Below are 18,232 nucleotides of genomic sequence, written 5' to 3'. Positions count from 1 at the left end.
TACACTCTAGCCTTCCATGAGAAATAGTGCCATGGGCATGTACATATGTATAGGTTGTCCCCAGGACTACAAAGTATACACAAGTGAATAGGTGACTTGAGCCTAACAGGTAGTTTAGATGGACAGTAGAGAACTGCATTCCTCACTCCAGCTGAGGAGAGATCCTAGAAGGAGATAGGAATATCAAGGGAGAGCAAGACCCACACCCTCTCAAATATCCCTTCTGGTCCAAGGCCTTCTCAGTCCGCTTCTTCTGCTTTGTGCTGGCAGTGGAGGGGCAGGAAGGTGGGAAGTGACAGGGGTAGTTGTAAAAACCAGGATTCTGTGCTGGGTAGTTCTCCAACTTCTTTGAGATTACTGCCTCTCAGCCCCAGCAGTCTCAGCTGAAAAGGTTCAGGGAGGTTGATCTTTATAGTCCCTGGAAAATGGAGCCCAGCTAAGGTGACGTAAGCAGTCAGTGACCAGGAGGGGAGGGATTGGGGATCATTGCCTGGAGAGTGGGATCTTGTATTCTTCGGAAGATGGCTGGGAAATTCTTCCCTCCATTGCGTAGAACTTTCTTTCCTTCCTCAGTTGAGGTGCCCAGATGTCCCACAATGGGGTCTTCACTCTGAGAAAAGGGTTCAATAAGTCCTTTCCCACCCTTCAGATTGCCCATGGCCCTGAGACTCCCATCCATCCTATTGCACTGAGCTGGGTTCAAAGAATACAGAACCACTCTGGAAAGGGCCTGCATCTTCACAATTCCCCTTAGGCCTCCAACTTACCAACTCCTCCAGAGGCACACGCTCAAACAGTGGGTGTCCTTCGAAATGGGTGCACATCCAGTTGTGTAGCTCTAGCACATCGGTAATGGTATATACCAGCCCCTGCATAGGCAAAATTACTCTAGACAGGGGACTGCATATAACTAAACAGTGAGATGATAAGATGCATCCCCATTGAATACTTAGTGGAAGGTCCCTGAATAGGTCGCTCACCCCATCCTCCTTCCCATTCCTGACTCACCCCAACTCTCAGCACATAGGCATATTCTGCCAGCAGTGTGGGACTGATGATTCGCCACTTGTGCTTCGTCCGCTTGAAATGTGGGTCAGGGAAGAGGAAGAACATCTTTGTCAGCTGTGAGATAGACACACATGGACTGGTCGTAAGAGCCTGGCCTCCACATCCCACCTGCCTACCAACCTAACCCACCAGGGCCCCTCCCCACCTGGCCCTTGCGGAAGAAGTTAGGAAGGTGTTTCATGGCATTGCTACGGAGACAGGCGATGTTCTGGAAGCCACCTCCAGGAGCTGCTCGTAGTGCCCGAATCCGGTCTTGCACATAGTCTGAGACCTTCACCCGGATCTCTAGACCCAGAATCAGCGTGTCTGGGAACAGCGGTGACAGTTCCACTGGACACAAAAATAGGAATGGAATTATGAAACTCAAATTTGCAGGAAGTGCCAAGGGGTCCACCTAGGAAAGGAAGACTCGATCTGCAACTACCAAATTCAGAAATGGCAAGCATGGAGAGATAGAGACCTATATAGATGGTTCGATGCTGAAGAGGGCTGGGAGAGATCCAAAAACTATCACCGGGACTGGAAATGGTAGGGCCTGGGAATACATGTACAACCAAAGTGCTTTAGTGTTTTTAGGCATTTTCATATTCAATCTTCTTAACACTCTGTGGTAAATCATGACAATGAGGAAACTGAGGGTCAGAAATGCCTGAGGTCATAGAGCAAAGAAGAGATAGCACCAGGACTTGAACCAAAGTTTTCTGCCACCAAGTACCATGCTCTTCCTCTTGTCATGCTGTTGTCTCTATGGGAAATTTTAAAAATAGAGAAATGGCCTAGCAAGCATGGCTAGGGCAATATATACAATATAAGAAGAACTCAAAAACAGGGGGGTGGAGCAAAAGAAATATGTTCTGGTGAGGAAGGGGGGTGGGAGGGAGGGAGTGGTGGAATCCCAGAGACAGTTCAGGATCACTGGCCACAGTGGCTAATCTCTGACGCTTGTGCTGACCAGCTCACTGACCCAGCACCTGGCAGGTGAAATGGCTCACGTCGTGACTGGGGCCAGGCGCGAGACCAGACAGGGCAACCCAAGTGCTAAGAGGCATGTAAGGCAGCCTCCTCCCTTCTCCAGGGCAAAGGCCACAGACCCAGAGTAGAGGGAAGGTGGAGGTCCTCCACACTGATGTCACAGCACCAGTGTCTGGTCCGAAGGGGAAAGGCCAATTATGGCCCCCACCAAACCTGCTGAGACAGCAGAACCTAGACATTGCCTCTCCTTGCCCTAGAGAAAGGGCCAGAAGAATGTTACCTAACAGGCCACCATAGCCACAGCCTATGTCTGCAAACTCCACTTGTGCTTGAGCTCTCTCTTCTTTCTTATCCTTTGGGTCATCATGGCTCTGATTTTGAGTCAGTGGAGCGAAGAACTCTGGATATAACTCAGACCAATCCATCTCCTCTGGCTTCACAGGACTGTTGGAGAGAAGACGTGAGAAACATGAGAAGGCTGGTCACACCATTGCAAAAGTGGTACTACATGTGTGTGGGTGGATGGGTAAGGGTGGAAAGCAGATGGGAAGGTTTCCCAAAAATTCTGTAACAGTGGGCCCTTTGGCCTCTAGGAGACACAGTGGAAACCCCCTTAACCTCCAGTGTGACTCATAAGCCCATCATGAGTCCCATGATTGCTGATCTGCCTATCTCCATTTCTAGCAGTTGATGTGAATGACCCGGCAGCTCTCCTCTATGCGGCACAAGTTCCCCTTTTCCCAGAGACAAGCTGACTGAGGCACTGGGACCTTCCTCTGTTTATGTGCTCTGCGCGATGAGGATGGAAGAAAGTGAGGGCAGGATTGGGTGTACGTTTGTCTTTTTATGAAATCTGACAAAGGAAACCGAAAGATGGAAAGGGTATTCTGCTATCATCACTCTAGTCTCTAACAATTTTCTCCTCCCAAACTTGCACCGCTACACAGACTTCAGGCAGAACGCCACTCCCCCTTCCAACCAGCCAACTTCCCCTAACCCACCCTCCAAACTGACGTCACCCAGCAGATCCTCCCGGGTTTATCTTTAACCCTGTTTGCAGTCCCAGCAAAATCGCTCTTCGGGGCTGCTCCGGGCTGTCCTGCGAATGCCGCTCTCCTACCTTCCCCCTGCCCTGCTCACTCACTAGCGCAGCGTATGGTCTGCCATGGGGTTGGAGTGAGCACGTTGCCGATAGTAACGCTTCTGGGGCTGCGGAGCCTCGGCTCCTGCGGGGGCTCCCGCCATGATCCCCAGCCCCGCGTTTCTCCACCGAACCCACGTGGAGACCAAGGGCCGCGGCGCAGGTTAATGACGCATCCAGGCACTTTGTGAGCAGACCCCGCCCCTTAAAGACCCAAGACTGACTTCAGCTAGGCTGGGCGGGGAGGACGGGAGGGGCCAGCACTCGAGGGCGCCTCCGCACCTCAAGTTTGTGACTGGGCTAGCAAGGCCAGAGCCGGCACCCAACCTCTTTCCTTAGCCTGTGTGGGCCTGGTCTGGGTTACCATCCTGGTTGCAGGCACCCATGCACCCCGCAGGTAAGAGAGGTCTGGGGACCCCACTTCCTATGGTAGAATCAATCCTCGCTCCGTTCTCCTTTCTCCCAGTCTCGGACCAGTCTGCGGGGTCTAACCCTCACGCGTGAGTCCCATCGGGTGTACGCTGGAGAACGGCAGGAGGGGCAGCTCCTCATTCCACCTCCAGGAAGTCAAACTGGAGGAAGGAGGGCAAACTCGGGGAGGCGGGGCTCGGTGCCACGGGGCAGCCGAGAAGGCTGCGGCCCCCCAACCCCCATCCCGCTGCAGATCCAGGATCCCAGCACTGGCCGCAGCGTCTGGGACTCTAGGCCAGATGGCGGACCCTCACCCAGATCCTGCATCCGAGCCAGAATCGGTGTTCCCACGGGAGGCTGGGCTTTTCGCCGACTCCTATTCTGAGAAGAGCCGGTTCTGTTTCTGTGGGCACGTGCTGAGCATCACGCAGAACTTCGGGTCCAGGCTCGGGGTGGCAGCGCGGGTGTGGGACGCGGTGAGAAGTGGGGGAGTCTGGGCGAGACTCCGCGGGACGTCCAGACCCCGGACTCTCCTCCCATATGGAGCCATCCATCCCCACGACAGTCTTTTTTCTTCTTTTTTCTCCTATAGGCGCTGAGCCTGTGCAACTATTTCGAAAGTCAAAATGTAGATTTCCGAGGCAAGAAAGTGATCGAACTGGGCGCGGGGACGGGCATCGTGGGGATCTTGGCAGCGCTGCAGGGTGCGTGAGCTTTGCGGTGGGACGGGCTTGGGGGGACGGGGTTATGGAGAAATTGTCACTTCCTGGATTCTTGGGGCCAGTTCAGTAGCTTCTTTTTAATAAACTTTTTATTTTTATTTTTTGCGCCTACTTTTGTGTGCCAGGCAGCGCTCATAGGTTGTCAAAGCACCCAAGGTGATTGATTTGGGCGCAGGATATAAAAACTAGGCAGGTCTTAGCAGAAGGAATTTTTTTCTACCATTTTCCTTTCTGTGATTTCATGGACAATGCTTTGCTTTGGACATGGTGTTCTGTCAAGATGTATATTTGAGGGCACCTTGTCGGCGATGTAACCTGTTGTTTTAAACCTCATGAATGCTTTATTAATTTGTTATTAATATGTTTTAGATTTTTTAGATTTTGATTGCTTGGGAGAAAGCTTAACAGTTTCTGAGGGTTAGGGTGTGTTTTGTGGGAAGTGGCGTTGGAATTAGACACCACAGACTTGGGAAATGAAAAGGTAAGGAAAAGTTTGCTTCACTTTTATCAAGAACCAAAAACTGCAAAGGAAACAGTTCCTTGATTTATAATCCTATTGGCAGGCAAAACCTCAACCTAAAAATACTCATTTAAAAACATTTATGATGTTGTCTCCCCAGAAATGCAAATTAACATGTGCTTGTTCAGAGGGACACAACTAGGTCACATTCAGAGAAGTCTTCTCAGAAGCAGGCATTCATTTTTCTATTGATTCAACCAACATATATTTGGCGTCCCCTATATGCCAAGAAACATGCTAGGTATTAGAATGCAACAATGAATAAGACAGATTTTCTCTCCCCAAGGAGCTCATGGTCTAGGGGGGAAGACCAGAAAGATGTTACAGTACCTCTTCCCACCATCTCTAGTTCAGACCACTGCCATCTCTTACCTGGATTTGCACTAGCGTCTTTAAGATTCCCCATGGAGATGTTTGACATGCCTACATTCGAGTTTGTGACCTTCTCCCACCTTCATCATCTCAGCTTCCTCATTTCAGTGAATCAAACCACGATCTGCCCAGTGAGAAAACTAGACATCACCTGTGACATATCCCTTTTTCTCATCCCCATAGCCATTATTCAAGTCCTATTGATTTTGTCTCCTAAAAATCCTTTAAATCTCATGTTTTTCCATTGACACTGACAGCTCCCCAGTCTAAGCCACCACCATCACTTGCCTAGCCGGCTATAACTAGTCAAACTGGTCTTTCTGCTTTAATTTCTTGCCCCTGCCTAGACTTCTGCCCCCACCTAGCAGGTAGAGTGATCTTTTAAGAATGTTACTGTAATCACCTCCCATCTCCATCTTTCTTTCGGTAGTTGCTTTCCGGATAGAACCAACACGTTTTAGCATGGCCTCCAAGGCCCTGCCTCCCTCTAGCTTCTTTCTGTGTCTCTCCCTTCTTTTCCTATATGCCTTGTGCTACCTATTGCTCTTCTGTCAGTTCTTCAAGCCTGTCTCGATGTTCCCTTCCTTGGAGCCTTTACATGGGCTGTACTCTGTGTCCGAAATCCTTGTACCATCTGGTTAATACATTTGCATCCTTTAGCATTCAATTCAAACATTACTTCCAGGGAAGGCCTCCTTGATACTGCCACACACCCAGGCTAGCTTAGGCCCTCCTATTATATACACAACTGAGCTGACTGGTTTCATTTTAAATTTGTTACTAACCTCGGGTCCATCCCTAAGTACGACCCAGCTACACTATGGAACCACATTCATGAATGAATTTTTAGTACTTCCAGTTGCTATAATGGTCATCATGATTGTGATTAAAGAGTTTTATAGTACCTAGTGTGTCTCTACTTCTAGAATAAAACTCAAGGAAGGCTGAGGTTTTGTCTTGCTCACCATTATATCTCCAGAACTTAGTTGGTGCTCGATACATGTATTTATGACATGAATGAGATGCTAATCTGATCAGCGTCACTTCTTACTCCTCCCTTTAAAACCTATTGCCCTCAAAATCAAGCCTGAATCTCCTTAGCATGTTATAATCATTTTTCTCTTTATTCTCATGACACTTTTCTTTTCCCATCTATATTCTCTAAGATCCAGCCTTCCTTAAACATGCCATATTCTCTCACCACCAAGCAGTTGTACTCTCTGTTCTCTGCTTGGAAAACTCTACCCGATTAACTCCTACTTGTCCTTTTTAAGGCTCACTGAGGTCATGTCATATGGTAAGTTTTCCAGGCCCCTGAAGGTTGGTCTGTGTCAGTAGCAGACAGTTTAGTGCTGCCCAGGCTTCTGCTGACATATGATTATTGTGTTTTGGGCAGAGAGGTTGAAGATTAGCTCAGAGAGAATGTTGATGTTGTAGAATGTAGAGTAATGAGAATGACAGTGGGTAAAATGGAGGTTAGGGTAACTAAAAACCAAAGTATGGGCTTTGGGCTATCAAGACATTTTCTCCTAGGCCCTTAGGTATCTGGACCTTCTGAGCAAAAGCCAAGCAAGACCCCTGGGTTGGTCCCTCTGACTTGGATTTCTCTTCCTTCCTCTTTCTTAGGGGGGGATGTTACCATCACTGACCTACCTCTGGCCTTAGAACAGATCCAGGGCAACGTCCAGGCCAATGTGCCAGCTGGAGGACGGGCCCAGGTCCGTGCCTTGTCCTGGGGAATTGACCAGCATGTCTTCCCTGGGGACTATGACTTGGTGCTGGGGGCTGATATTGTGTACCTGGAACCCACCTTCCCACTGCTGCTGGGGACCCTCCAACACCTGTGCGGTCCTCATGGCACCATCTATCTGGCCTCCAAGATGAGAGAGGAACACCGGACAGAGAGCTTCTTTCAGCATCTCCTGCCCCAGCATTTCCAACTGGAGTTGGCCCAGCGGGATGAGGATGAGAATGTCAACATCTATAGGGCCAGGTACAGGAAACCAAGACCTGCTTGATGTCACCCTTCTGCGCTTCTGAACTCCTTGTTCTAGTGAAGGAACTGCCATATCTCCAAAGCCAGAAACTTAAGGACCAAAAAGGAGGGATTTCTCTTGTCTCTTTCTTCCTTTCCTCTTAGTTCCCCTAGATACTTTTGGACAGGTGTAAGGAGGTGCCTGCTTGCTAGGAATCCTAGAGCCCAGGCAACACTGGGTTAGAGCACAAAGTTCTCAGCTTCTATTCTTAGCGGAGGAAGATGGGAGGGTATCCATGGTTTTGGGGGGAAGAGGAGGTAAATGGGATGTGAGAGTAGTGGCTGCAGAGAGACTATATTTGATCACTTCTAGTCCTGCGGTTGTCTTTTTTTATACAAGATAGATTTTTTTTTTTTTTTGCCAGATTCTACTGGATTTTTTTTAAAGGGAAAGAAACATGAGCATTAAAGATCTCTTCTGCATCTAAAGAATTCAGGCTTTTGTTGGGCTGGGAAGGAAGGAGCCTCAGACTACCCACTTCTTGCTTCTAGAGATAGTTGGGTGGGACCATGGCTCTAACTAGATCAAGTCCTCCCCCGTCCAAAGCTGGGGATAGGTAACATAGCTGTCCTTGGACTGTAGCTTCTTCATCCTTTTTGGAGTTGGTGCCCTGATCGCTAAGAACTAGGTTCTTCTTCTTTTTATTTTTCTTTAGGCTTCCAGTCCCTGTCAGTCCTTGTCTAATGTGTTATGGCTTCACCTCTTTTCTCACTGTAGTATCTCTGGTTGGGGCTCTCCTTAGTTACACCTCGGGCTACGTAGCACCTCCTCTGGACTCCTGGCCTCCAAGTCTCGTGACCTTCCAAAATCAGTTCTGATTAGCTTTTGCCACTGCCTCCAGAAGCAAGAATAAGCTCCTCTGCTTGGTACTCAGTCTATCCCATGTGATCTCAAATTACCCTATACATCATTTCCTACTGGTTTCCAACATGTATTGCAACCTTGAGCCAAATTACAGAAGGTCTATTCTTTGTTCCTTAAATCCATACCAAGATTTCCTAATTTATTGCTTCATTCTTTTTGATGATTTCCTCTCTGGAAGAGCTATTTCTACTTGTTAAAACCTTCATTCCTCTTAGTCTGTTTCCTGATAAAGCTTTTTCTGAGCCTCCTGTTTGGATATAATTTCTTTCTTTCTTGACACCCTTTAACTGGGTTCATCTTATGGGACTTGTTTTGTGTGGTCATGTCTGCTCCCTATTTTCTCACTGTTAGATCACCTTGGAGTGTAGGGCTGTGATTTACGTATCTCTAATTCCCTGAAGCCTAGCATAATTACTGGTACGCCATAGGTGTTCAGCAAATATTTTGCTCATTCAGCAAATATTTATTGGGTTTATTGAAGGACTGCACCCCTACCTCCCTAGGATAACTCTGGCAAATTTATGAACCAACACCTACCTCACAATTTTGTCTTGAGTCATAAGTGGATAATGATTATGAAAGCGCATTGAAAATTAATAAAGTATTACTGCATTTCTTGTATTGTTATTTTGTGATAACTTTGTCTCATGATTTTGTTTTAACTATGGGGGGTAATTCTGTCCTGAAATGCCTCGGTAAGCCAAGTAGGGAAGGCGAGTGTGCTCCCTCCGACCAGCAGGTGGCCATATCCTTGTTTGGCGCGGTCCAGTGGAGAGGATTGGCCCTACCGGCACGCCGTAGGCCGGTGGCCTTACCAGTGCGCTTGCCGGCTGCCGTGTGTGGCAATCAGGGTGATGTTGCTGCTGCGATCACTGCGCCTCTGCCTGGTCGCGCGGACCAGGAACTACCCGGTGAGGGGTCTTGGTCCTGGCGCTGACCTGCCCTCTTTGCATGTCTCCCGTGCGGCCCCTACCTCCGATCCCTTTTCTATTCCATGCCACCTTTTCCCTCACTTCATTGTTCCTTCGCGGTCCAACCCCCGCACGCTGCCTCCCGCCCCCCCCCCCGCCCCCGGACCCACTCTTTCCTAAGGTTGGCTCCAGGCCGACGTGCTTTTCACCTCTGGAGCGCCTCGCTGCTTTTTGATTAGTATCCCTTGTTATTCCCTCCAGGCAGGGGCCCTTCTGCTTCAGTCGCTTCAGCCATGGCACACATTTCACGTTGGGCCCTGGCTTTCCTCAGCCTCCAGCAAGGAGCTCCTCATGAAGCTGCGGCGAAAAACGGGCTATTCCTTCGTAAACTGCAAGAAAGCTCTGGAGACTTGTGGCGGGGATCTCAAACAGGTGTGAGGGAGGAGGGAGGAGGGGGCACGGGGGCAGGTAGGTACTAGGGTCCCATCTCAGTCTCTTAGGGGAGATCTCGCCAGGGAGCATAGAAGTCAGACCAGCTGTCGCGTTGACTTACAACGGCAGACCTCTAGATAGAAGTCTCACTTGAATGACACCCTCGGTCTTTGTCTTACTTAGAAGCAATTGACTTGGGATGCAGGATTAACAAACCCTATTCCACGCAACACTGTTAGGCTGTTTCCTCCTGCTGAGAGCTTGAAAGGGTTTGTGTGAGCTCTGGAGTCAGATGGACTGGGACTTAAATCGCAGTGCCTTTAACCCTGTGACCTTGTGTTGTGGAACTGGGAGGCGAATTCCCCAGAGTGGGGATTCAAGTCTGACACACAGAGGGTTCTTGACTGCACGCAGGCAAGAATTCAAGCACAGGCCAGGGAAACAAAAGGAAAGTTTATTAGAGAAGGAATAAAGTTCCACAGACAGACCCAGTCTCCTCTCAAAGAGAGAGACCGCCCCCTACTCCCTGCTCAGTGTCCAAGGAATTCATTTTAAATGTTTTCCTTTCCGAGTATGGGTGTTAAAGGCATGGGGAAATTGTTGTTAGTAAGTAAACTCAGCAGGAATCTTCCTGTTGGTTCCCTGTAGTCTGTCTATATGCTGATCAGCTAGGTTCCCATGTCTAGCAGCACAGTAGCAAGCTCTGAATGCAACCTGGTTTAATATTTATTTAGTCAATGTGTGTAGTTTTCATACCTTTTTCCTATATTACTAGGATACCTTACTTAATCTTTCAGAATTGCATTGTTCTTGTATATATAGTGAAAATACTATTATTTGTTGTGAAGATTAAACTTACCAAAGTACCAGGCACAGTGCCTAGTATTTGGCATTTAGTGATAGGCTGCCAGTAAATGATAGATTACTTCAGTTTCTAATAAGAGATTGAGGGGAAGCAGAAAGAGTCAGGGAACCTGGACATACTTTAGAGCACCGTTCAGTTCTAAATTCTGTGACTTTGTCATCTGTTGATTTTCTTTTCAATTCATAGGCAGAGAGCTGGCTCCATGAACAGGCCCAGAAGGAGGGCTGGAGCAAAGCTGCCAAGCTCCATGGAAGGAAGACTAAAGAAGGCCTGATTGGGCTGCTGCAGGAAGGAAGCACGACTGTGTTAGTAGAGGTGAATTGTCCGAATTGTAGATATTAGGAACAGCTATCCCTTCAATATAAGGATTTGTGGTAGACTCTTAAAGAAGAGGTGTTTGAGAGCCACAAAAGGTAGTTGAATTAAACCCTTGAGATCACAGTTATTAGCTGTGGCTTTATTTAAGGATAGAAATGTACATGTATGTTGACAAGAAAAGGCCTGCCTGTCCAGAATGTTACTCCTAAATGTGAATCTAGTGTCGCTTTACACCTTGTCACTGATTCTTTCCTGGAACAGTTAGATTTTAAATCTGGGAATTATATTAATTAGATGATAGAGAATAGCTGTTTTAGAGGTTTGAGGGCTACAATTGTGAGAGAATCAGTTGTGGGTTAGAGTGAGAATAGGGTAGATTAGAGTTTATATTAAGAGAATGAGATAAATAAACTGATAGCAAAAGTGGTTTGTAGTTAGGTACGCTGGAGAATGAAGTGTTTATGGCATGCAGCCACAGGTAAGTGGTGAATTTATAGTGAGTCCTTTGGGGACATGGAACTATCTTCTGAATGCATAGGTCATTGCTAATTCATGGACACAGTAGGAATCACTTTATTCAATTTCTGAGGAACTGCAGCTTTAAAATTCTGGGGTTATTTATTTCTGTTTTGCTGAATTTCCAGTTTTTTTCTATCAAGACCTTGGTTTACTCTTTAACCTTAAAGTACTTTTGGAAACTATCAATAAGCAGCTTTTACAGCGACATCAATTTGTTCCCACAGGTAAACTGTGAGACAGATTTTGTTTCAAGAAATGTAAAATTTCAACAGTTGGTCCAGCGAGTAGCCCTTGGAACCATATTACATTGCCAGAGCCTAAAAAGTCAACTCTCCACATACAGCAAAGTGAGTTTTGGGGTCTCCAATATGTTGTTTCCAACATGCTGGATTTGTTCACCCCCCTCTCTCCTTTAGGCTCTTTTCTGTTCCCTTGTTTTCAGACATTTTCATGTTTCACTCTCTTTCTTTCTCTGCTTAAATGCTATCTCTTTGGAGATGCATACCTTTCCTTCTATGGTTTTGTCCCATATTTTACTTCATTAAAAAATGTTTTGTTATAGTGTTTGTATATTATATTTTTATTAGTTGATATGTTGTCTGTCTTCCCTGATGGAACACAAGCTCCATGTCTTCACACTGCTATGTCTCTGATTAAAAAGAAGTGGGCCCAGTACTTGGTTGAGGCTCAGTAAATCTATATTAAATGAATGAATGAATGAATGCCAGTGGGGTGGAGTCAGTCAAATCAGGTGCAGATTTGTATTAACAAATCTAGACTGGCCTTAGGAAAGGATTCTTTAATAAAGATGTTAGAGAAGGCATAATTTAGGAGGCTAGCATATTTTTGTCCATAGAAGGATTAAGGAAGGAATTATATCCATTTGCCTTTGATTCAACCGTATTGTCAAGGCAAAAATGAAGCAATTACTTTAGACTTTTTGTGTGTGTGTTTAGTAACTACCCTTTTTCTCTTCCTGTTTATCTTTTGAGGTCTCCCGTGGTGAATGTTGTTACTAGCATTAAATAGTCATATTATATGGAAAACGATGTTGAGATTATTTTTAGATTGTATTTAGTGGATGAGTCACTTGAACTAGAAATTCTAATCTTGACTTTGGCGTTACCTCTATTTGTAACCCGGAACCATTCACTTTACTGTGCTTCTTTTTCATTATCTTTAACAGGAGACTTTGGTTCCTTTTAGCTTTATTTCTTTTTTTTCCTCCTTTTGGTCTGTAGTTTAACTTTTTAACTTTTATTTTGAGAAAAATTCAAACTTACAGAAAAGTTGTTAGTAAACTACCGTAAACTACAGTGGGCTTTTATCCAGAGTCACTATTTATTAACATTTGCCTTATTTACTTTATCAGTTTTTATATATGTTATTACAGTTATTTTTATCCTTTTATGAGTATGATGCAAACATCAGAACCCTTTATCCCTTTAGCTTGTATCTCCTAAAAAAGAGGACATTCTCATATAAGCACAGTACAATAATCACATTCAGGAATTTTCACATTGCTAAAACTTTTTAATTTACATACTATATGATACATATTCATAGTTTGCCAACATACATTTTTTTCTTTTGATCCAGGATCCAATCCAGTATCATGTGTTGCATTTAGTTGTCATGTCTCTTTAGTCTCCTTTCTTTGTCCCTCAGCCTCTTTGTCTTTCATTACATCGACATTTTCTTTTTAATTCTCCCTCCGTGCACTTCCACTCTTGACCTACAGATGTTGCCGTCTCCCCTTAAGAACTGGATCTCTGAAGGTGGGGCATCTCCTCTCATGTGCTTTCGGCGCATACCGAGGCCTGGCACACCCAGAGGGCCTAGCACACCTGGGCCTGGCTCACCCGGGGCCTGGTGCACCTGGGATATGGCCTGTGGCTCCAATGGGGCTCGAACCCAGGACCTTCTGTGTGTAAAGCAGATGTGCTAACCACTACTATATGGAACTACCTTATATTGACATTTTTGAAGAGTATAGGAAAATTTTGTAGAATGTCATTCAAGTTGGGTTTGTGTGATGTTTCTTCATAATTAGAATATGGATTTTGTAGGAGTAGTAAATTATCCTGTATTTTTCTTAGAACATCACATTAGGAGGCACATATTAACTATTTGTCCCATTGCTGATGTTAATTTTAATCTCTTGGTTAAGGCAGTATCTGCCAAGTTTCTCCACTGTAAAGTTACCATGTTCCTCTTTGTAATTAACAGATAATCTGGATGTGGAATTCTTCGAGATTGTGTAAACATCGAGTTCCCAAAAAAATTTTTCCTAATGGTTTCAGCATCCATCAATGATTCTTGGCAGTTATTTCTACAATAGTTGCAAAATGGTTATTTTTCTCTTATAATTTTTAAAAATATTAGTTTTATTAGTTGGCATTCTACCGTAAGAAAGAGACTTCTTTTATTTAGTGATTTATTTAGTACCAACATCGACTTATGGATTCTTATTTCATACAGTAAGTTACAGTTCATTGTATAATCCGTTGGTCATTTTGATACTCAAATTATCCTTGGTTTTGGCTAATGCAAGCCTAAGGCTGTATAAGCCGGCTCCATTGTTCTTTGATATATCCTCATTATTTTCTGAGTATTTCTTTACTTTTTGGCATATAAGATATTCTGGACTCATACTTTCCTTGCCCCAACCATGGAATTATTTACTTCTCTAAGGAATTACGATCCTTTTTAGTGAGTGAATGGTATTCAGAAACCAAGATTTGGGCATTAGGTATGCTTATTTCTATTAAGATGTCATTGTTCTGTTCTTTTAGAGAGAATGTATGTGTGCGTGCGTGTGTGCGCGCGCGTGTGTTTCAGTTTTAGTCCTACACCACAGGGTTCTTCTTTTTCTTCCCTATTCTATCTTTATCTTTCTTCTCTCATAGTAAGTACACTAGCTCCTAGCAACTTTAGTATCTTTATATTTATCTAGCCAGTGTTACAATACACATTAAATTGTTTCAGAGTTACTATACCCTACCGGCTGCAAATAACAAACCTACTAAGGAGTTCAAGGTTTCTTTGATGTTCTTTTGTTTTTACATTGAAATAATGTGGTCAAAGGACTGTACTGAAAATTAGTTGGATTAATTTTTTTATCCCTTCTGTGAGGTTATGTTACTCATTTGAAATATAGTTAGAGTTTTTCTGTTTAGTCAATTTTCATTTTTACCCTAAATCCTTGTTAATTTAAATTTTAAATAAGGTTCTGAAAGTTAAAACTATAGTACACGCACACAAGCCTTACTCCCTTTTTTCTCCCTTCCACCCCATTTCCTATTCACTCCTGTGGATAACCAACTTCATTGGGTTCTGCTTATCCTTTATGTCATTTTGCAAAATAAGCATATTTATATAAATATTTCTTTTTTTATGTTCTGTAGAATTTTTAGAAATTTTATTTTTACTTATTTTTATTTTATTTTTAAATTTTTATATAGATATTTCTTACCCAAGTGGTGGTATAATTTGTACATATGCTTTTAATTCGCTTTTTTCCCCACTTAATGTATTCTGGAAATACTCTATAACAGCTCTTGGAGCTCACCCGTTTTCTTTTTTCCAGCTGCATAGTATTCCACTGTATGGCTGTGCTGTGGTTTATTCAACCAGTCCGCTCTTATGTTTGGGCATTTAGGCTGTTTATAATATTTTACAATTAGAAAACGCATAGCTTTGTGCATGTGTATGCTCATATTGTTGGAAGTGTATTGATTGTCAGGATAAATTCCTAGAAATAGGATAATAGGGTCAAAGGCTAAAAATATATGTAGTTTTGTTAGCTCTTGTCCAAGTCCCCTCCTTTGGATTTGTGCCATTTTGCATTCCTACCGATAATCTGCAAACCTTTTTAGCTTTAAATTTTTATGACTGTGTGAAATATCGTTCCTGATTTTAGGAAACTACGTTCTAAGAAGTTAGTCCAGAGGATAGGAGTGGGGTGGAACTGGGGATGGTGTAGCGATAGAATAATTTTCTAAGAATTAGGTTATTTATTTATTTATTTGATAATTTGAATATTACAGAACTGATTCACGTTTTGTGTTTCTCTGTGTGTGTGTGTGTGTATGTGTGCGCACTTAGGGCTTTTTGAATTCCTCTGAGCTCTCTGAACTTCCTGCTGGGCCTGAGAAAGAAGGCTGTCTCAAGGATCAGCTGGCCTTAGCAATCGGTAAGTATTTGTAAGAATTCTGGAAACTGGAAATTAAGAACTGGACCTTGTAGTTTCTTTAGTATTCCTCTAAATCTAGATCAAGAATTGCAAACTCATGTGGCTACAAGGGTCATGTAATATGAATGTGCGAAGTGGGTTGTGTGTTAGATATTAGGAAATAGTAGGGCCCTGAAAAGCTCATACTCTGCTGAAGTGAATGAACTATTACTAAGCTCTATCCAGTAATTACCTTGGGAAGAATTGGGTTCCAGGGTTGTCAGAATTTTTAAATTCCTTTAAAAGAATTTAGATTTATATTAAAAAATCTCAGTTTTTAGCTGTTTGTAACTAATCAAAAATATTTCAATACTCTGCAGACGTCACTGCAGATATCTGCTGACCAAACAAAGAATGTCATTAGGCAGGGATAGCATTTCGACTTTCAGCTGACTGGTACTCTGTACACTATAGAGGAAATAGTACATCAAAGGTCATTTCACCTTCTTTATAAAAGGGTCCAGGAAAATTTAGGGGCATCTTTTTTAGGAATTTAACCTTTTGTAAACATCTGATCCTGAATTTGTGAAGGTACAGTCTTTCAGAACCCGCTGGCTATAGGAACCATATCTGGATTTTTGTGGTGGGACTAGTGGGAATTTTGCCTTCTTCCTGTATATCCTTGATAGGGTGGGGAGGAGTAAGCCTGAGGTTGAAGCTTGCTGGGAATTTATTGCTCATCTGATTTTTCCAGTCGAGGCATCAATTTTAAGTTTTTATCAGCTCATCTTGAAGTATGTATAATGTTTCAGTGAGTCATGGATGTGAAACCAGACAGCCAGCTGTGTATGGGACTTATTAAGAAATTCTGGAAGAACTGGGTGTTTTAGCCTTGTCAGTTTCTGAGAATTATCTGTTGGGTAGATGCTTTGAGCTGTTTTTAAGCTGCTTTCTGGTTTCTGGATACTCCCCTATTATGACTTTTAGACATGGCTAATGCAGGGATATTTCTCTAGACCCCTTTGTTTATTCTCCTACCCATTCCTGCCTTTTGGCTTATTTGGACTTCTGTTAGTGGGGAGAGCATCCCAAGAGAAAGAGCAAAGCTGGAATTTGTTCTCATAAACACCTCCTAAAATTTGACCTTTTTTATTTTTATTTTTTTTGGAATGAGAGGAAGTTGAAGCTATCAGGTGTCATGAAGTTTTGGATTTTCTGGGGCTTTTAGTTGTGGACTTTTCCCTGATACAATGGATGATCAGGAGTTGTCTTTGTCAGTTGTAGTATTTGGGAGAAACAGTAATTTGGTGGTGAAAAACAATTGCGTTGGAGTCAGATACGAGTTTTAATTCTGGCTTTGCCACGTATTAGCTGTGTAACCTAACACAGGTTACTTAAGTTGTCTAAGCCAAAGTTTAATAATAATAACCAGCATTTGAGAGTTCATTATGTGCCAAATACTGTAATAAATGCTTTTACATATATTATTTGTTTCTTCTAATAACTGTGCTTTCAGGTTATTATAAGTGGTATCATCTGCACTTTACAGATGAAGAAATTAAGGCTTGATAAATTAGCAGATGGGGTTATGCCATTAAGTCATATGCCTCAGATCATATTGTTGGTAAGAGGCAAAGCTGAGACCTGAGTCCAGAGTCTGTGTGACAACATAGCCTATGTTTTTAAACATAGTGTGCCTGGCACATGCTTGGTGTTCCATAAAGGTACTCTCCATTCCCCTTGCGCATACCTTTGACTCTGTAAATTGAAAATGGTATTTCCATCTTACAGCATATCCTCAGTGTAAATGCAGAGGACTGTCTCCCAAACTTGGCCACTTCTGTGCATATTTTGGAACTACCACAGGCATCATATTCTGGAAGGATGTTTTTTGTTTTTGCTTTTTTATAGGGAAACTGGGAGAAAACATGACTCTTAAACGCGCTGCATGGGTGAAGGTGCCAGCTGGGTTCTATGTTGGCTCTTATGTCCATGGAGCAACACACAGTCCCTCGCTCCACAACCTGGTGCTGGGGAAATACGGGGCCCTGGTCATCTGCGAGACATCTGAGCAGACAGCAAACCTTGAAGAACTTGGTCGCCGGCTTGGGCAGCACGTGGTAGGCATGGCCCCACTCTCTGTTGGCTCCCTAGATGATGAGCCTGGAGGCGAGGCAGAAACCAAGATGCTGTCCCAACCATACTTGCTGGATCCCTCTATCACATTGGGACAGTATGTGCAGCCCCAGGGGGTAACTGTAATAGACTTCGTGCGGTTTGAATGTGGAGAAGAAGAGGCAGCAGAGGCTGAATAGGCTCCAGAGACTTGGCCCAGTAGGAAATGTTTATTCTTAGTTCTGGACATTATTATAAAAAGTTATTTCCTAAGCCTCTTCAAACCCAGAATGTTTTTATTTGAGTTTGTAATGAAATCATACTTCAAGGATAAAGTTATTAAATAACATTGTTATATAATAAAGAGTGGTCTTTTTTCTTGTTTGCTAATGCTAGGTTTAGCTTTTTTGTGTCTATCTTGTGACACATTTCAGAAAACACAGGTGGGCCTAATTGAAGTGACTGACAGAATCCGAGAGAACAGGCACCAACAGTTGTGCTGCTGCTCCTTTTAGCATCGGTTTATTATGGTGTCCTTAATAATTCTAACTCATTCTATTGTTTTTCTCCTATGACATGGAACTCTCTTGCTTTTGCTTTGTGATGCTTTGGACTATACTTCTACCCTGGAACTTCCCAATTATATCACTCCTGCCACGTGGATTTCTTTGGAATTATTGACTCAAACAGAGTTGTCTGGAAAATGTGGTTCATTTGTTGATGTCTGTAGTATGCTCTGAAGGCTCTCTGCAGTGGTATACACACTGGTCTGGCCTCATTATTGAAATTAAT

General features: G+C 43.7%; 3 protein-coding genes across 8 annotated transcripts; 2 read left to right on the top strand and 1 right to left on the bottom strand.

Annotated features, from left to right (window-relative positions):
- On the bottom strand, positions 1-3,712 carry METTL1 (methyltransferase like 1). 6 transcript variants are annotated; one of them, XM_016127693.2, is made up of 7 exons: positions 3,185-3,382; positions 2,321-2,484; positions 1,214-1,398; positions 1,009-1,122; positions 768-869; positions 491-610; positions 1-383 (listed from the first exon to the last, which is right to left on the bottom strand). In XM_016127693.2, exons 1-7 carry the CDS (start codon positions 3,283-3,285, stop codon positions 240-242), a joined length of 930 nt encoding a protein of 309 aa, XP_015983179.1. In that variant the 5' UTR covers positions 3,286-3,382; the 3' UTR covers positions 1-239. The 6 variants fall into 6 exon arrangements, with proteins under 6 accessions (XP_015983179.1, XP_015983177.1, XP_036091649.1 ...); XM_016127691.2 differs by lacking the exon at positions 3,185-3,382 and adding an exon at positions 3,674-3,712 and having other exon boundaries at positions 1-610; XM_036235756.1 differs by lacking the exon at positions 3,185-3,382 and adding an exon at positions 3,509-3,624 and having other exon boundaries at positions 1-610.
- EEF1AKMT3 (EEF1A lysine methyltransferase 3) lies at positions 3,655-8,727 on the top strand. The gene is made up of 3 exons (XM_016127695.2): positions 3,655-4,068; positions 4,185-4,296; positions 6,833-8,727. Exons 1-3 carry the CDS (start codon positions 3,892-3,894, stop codon positions 7,222-7,224), a joined length of 681 nt encoding a protein of 226 aa, XP_015983181.2. The 5' UTR covers positions 3,655-3,891; the 3' UTR covers positions 7,225-8,727.
- Positions 8,728-8,816: 89 nt separating this feature from the next.
- On the top strand, positions 8,817-17,830 carry TSFM (Ts translation elongation factor, mitochondrial). Its single transcript, XM_016127687.2, has 6 exons — positions 8,817-9,017; positions 9,279-9,449; positions 10,501-10,629; positions 11,376-11,498; positions 15,259-15,346; positions 17,237-17,830. Exons 1-6 carry the CDS (start codon positions 8,961-8,963, stop codon positions 17,638-17,640), a joined length of 972 nt encoding a protein of 323 aa, XP_015983173.1. The 5' UTR covers positions 8,817-8,960; the 3' UTR covers positions 17,641-17,830.
- The last annotated feature ends 402 nt before the right edge of the window (positions 17,831-18,232 follow it).

This window comes from Rousettus aegyptiacus, unplaced genomic scaffold (genome assembly GCF_014176215.1).
Source record: "Rousettus aegyptiacus isolate mRouAeg1 unplaced genomic scaffold, mRouAeg1.p scaffold_m13_p_2, whole genome shotgun sequence".
In the NCBI taxonomy this organism is placed as follows: domain Eukaryota; kingdom Metazoa; phylum Chordata; class Mammalia; order Chiroptera; family Pteropodidae; genus Rousettus; species Rousettus aegyptiacus.
Note: the sequence above shows the minus strand (reverse complement) of the source record. Positions and strands in the feature narration are given on the sequence as shown.

Coding starts and splice junctions, on each gene's coding strand:
- EEF1AKMT3 (XM_016127695.2), top strand. CDS start 3,892: ATGGCGGACCCTCACCCAGATCCTGCATCCGAGCCAGAATCGGTGTTC. Junction 4,069..4,184: donor CAGCGCGGGTGTGGGACGCG/GTGAGAAGTGGG, acceptor TTTCTCCTATAG/GCGCTGAGCCTGTGCAACTA. Junction 4,297..6,832: donor GATCTTGGCAGCGCTGCAGG/GTGCGTGAGCTT, acceptor CCTCTTTCTTAG/GGGGGGATGTTACCATCACT.
- METTL1 (XM_016127693.2), bottom strand. CDS start 3,285: ATGGCGGGAGCCCCCGCAGGAGCCGAGGCTCCGCAGCCCCAGAAGCGT. Junction 1,123..1,213: donor ACTTCTTCCGCAAGGGCCAG/GTGGGGAGGGGC, acceptor TCTATCTCACAG/CTGACAAAGATGTTCTTCCT. Junction 870..1,008: donor CCTATGTGCTGAGAGTTGGG/GTGAGTCAGGAA, acceptor TTGCCTATGCAG/GGGCTGGTATATACCATTAC.
- TSFM (XM_016127687.2), top strand. CDS start 8,961: ATGTTGCTGCTGCGATCACTGCGCCTCTGCCTGGTCGCGCGGACCAGG. Junction 9,450..10,500: donor GTGGCGGGGATCTCAAACAG/GTGTGAGGGAGG, acceptor TTCAATTCATAG/GCAGAGAGCTGGCTCCATGA. Junction 10,630..11,375: donor GCACGACTGTGTTAGTAGAG/GTGAATTGTCCG, acceptor TTGTTCCCACAG/GTAAACTGTGAGACAGATTT.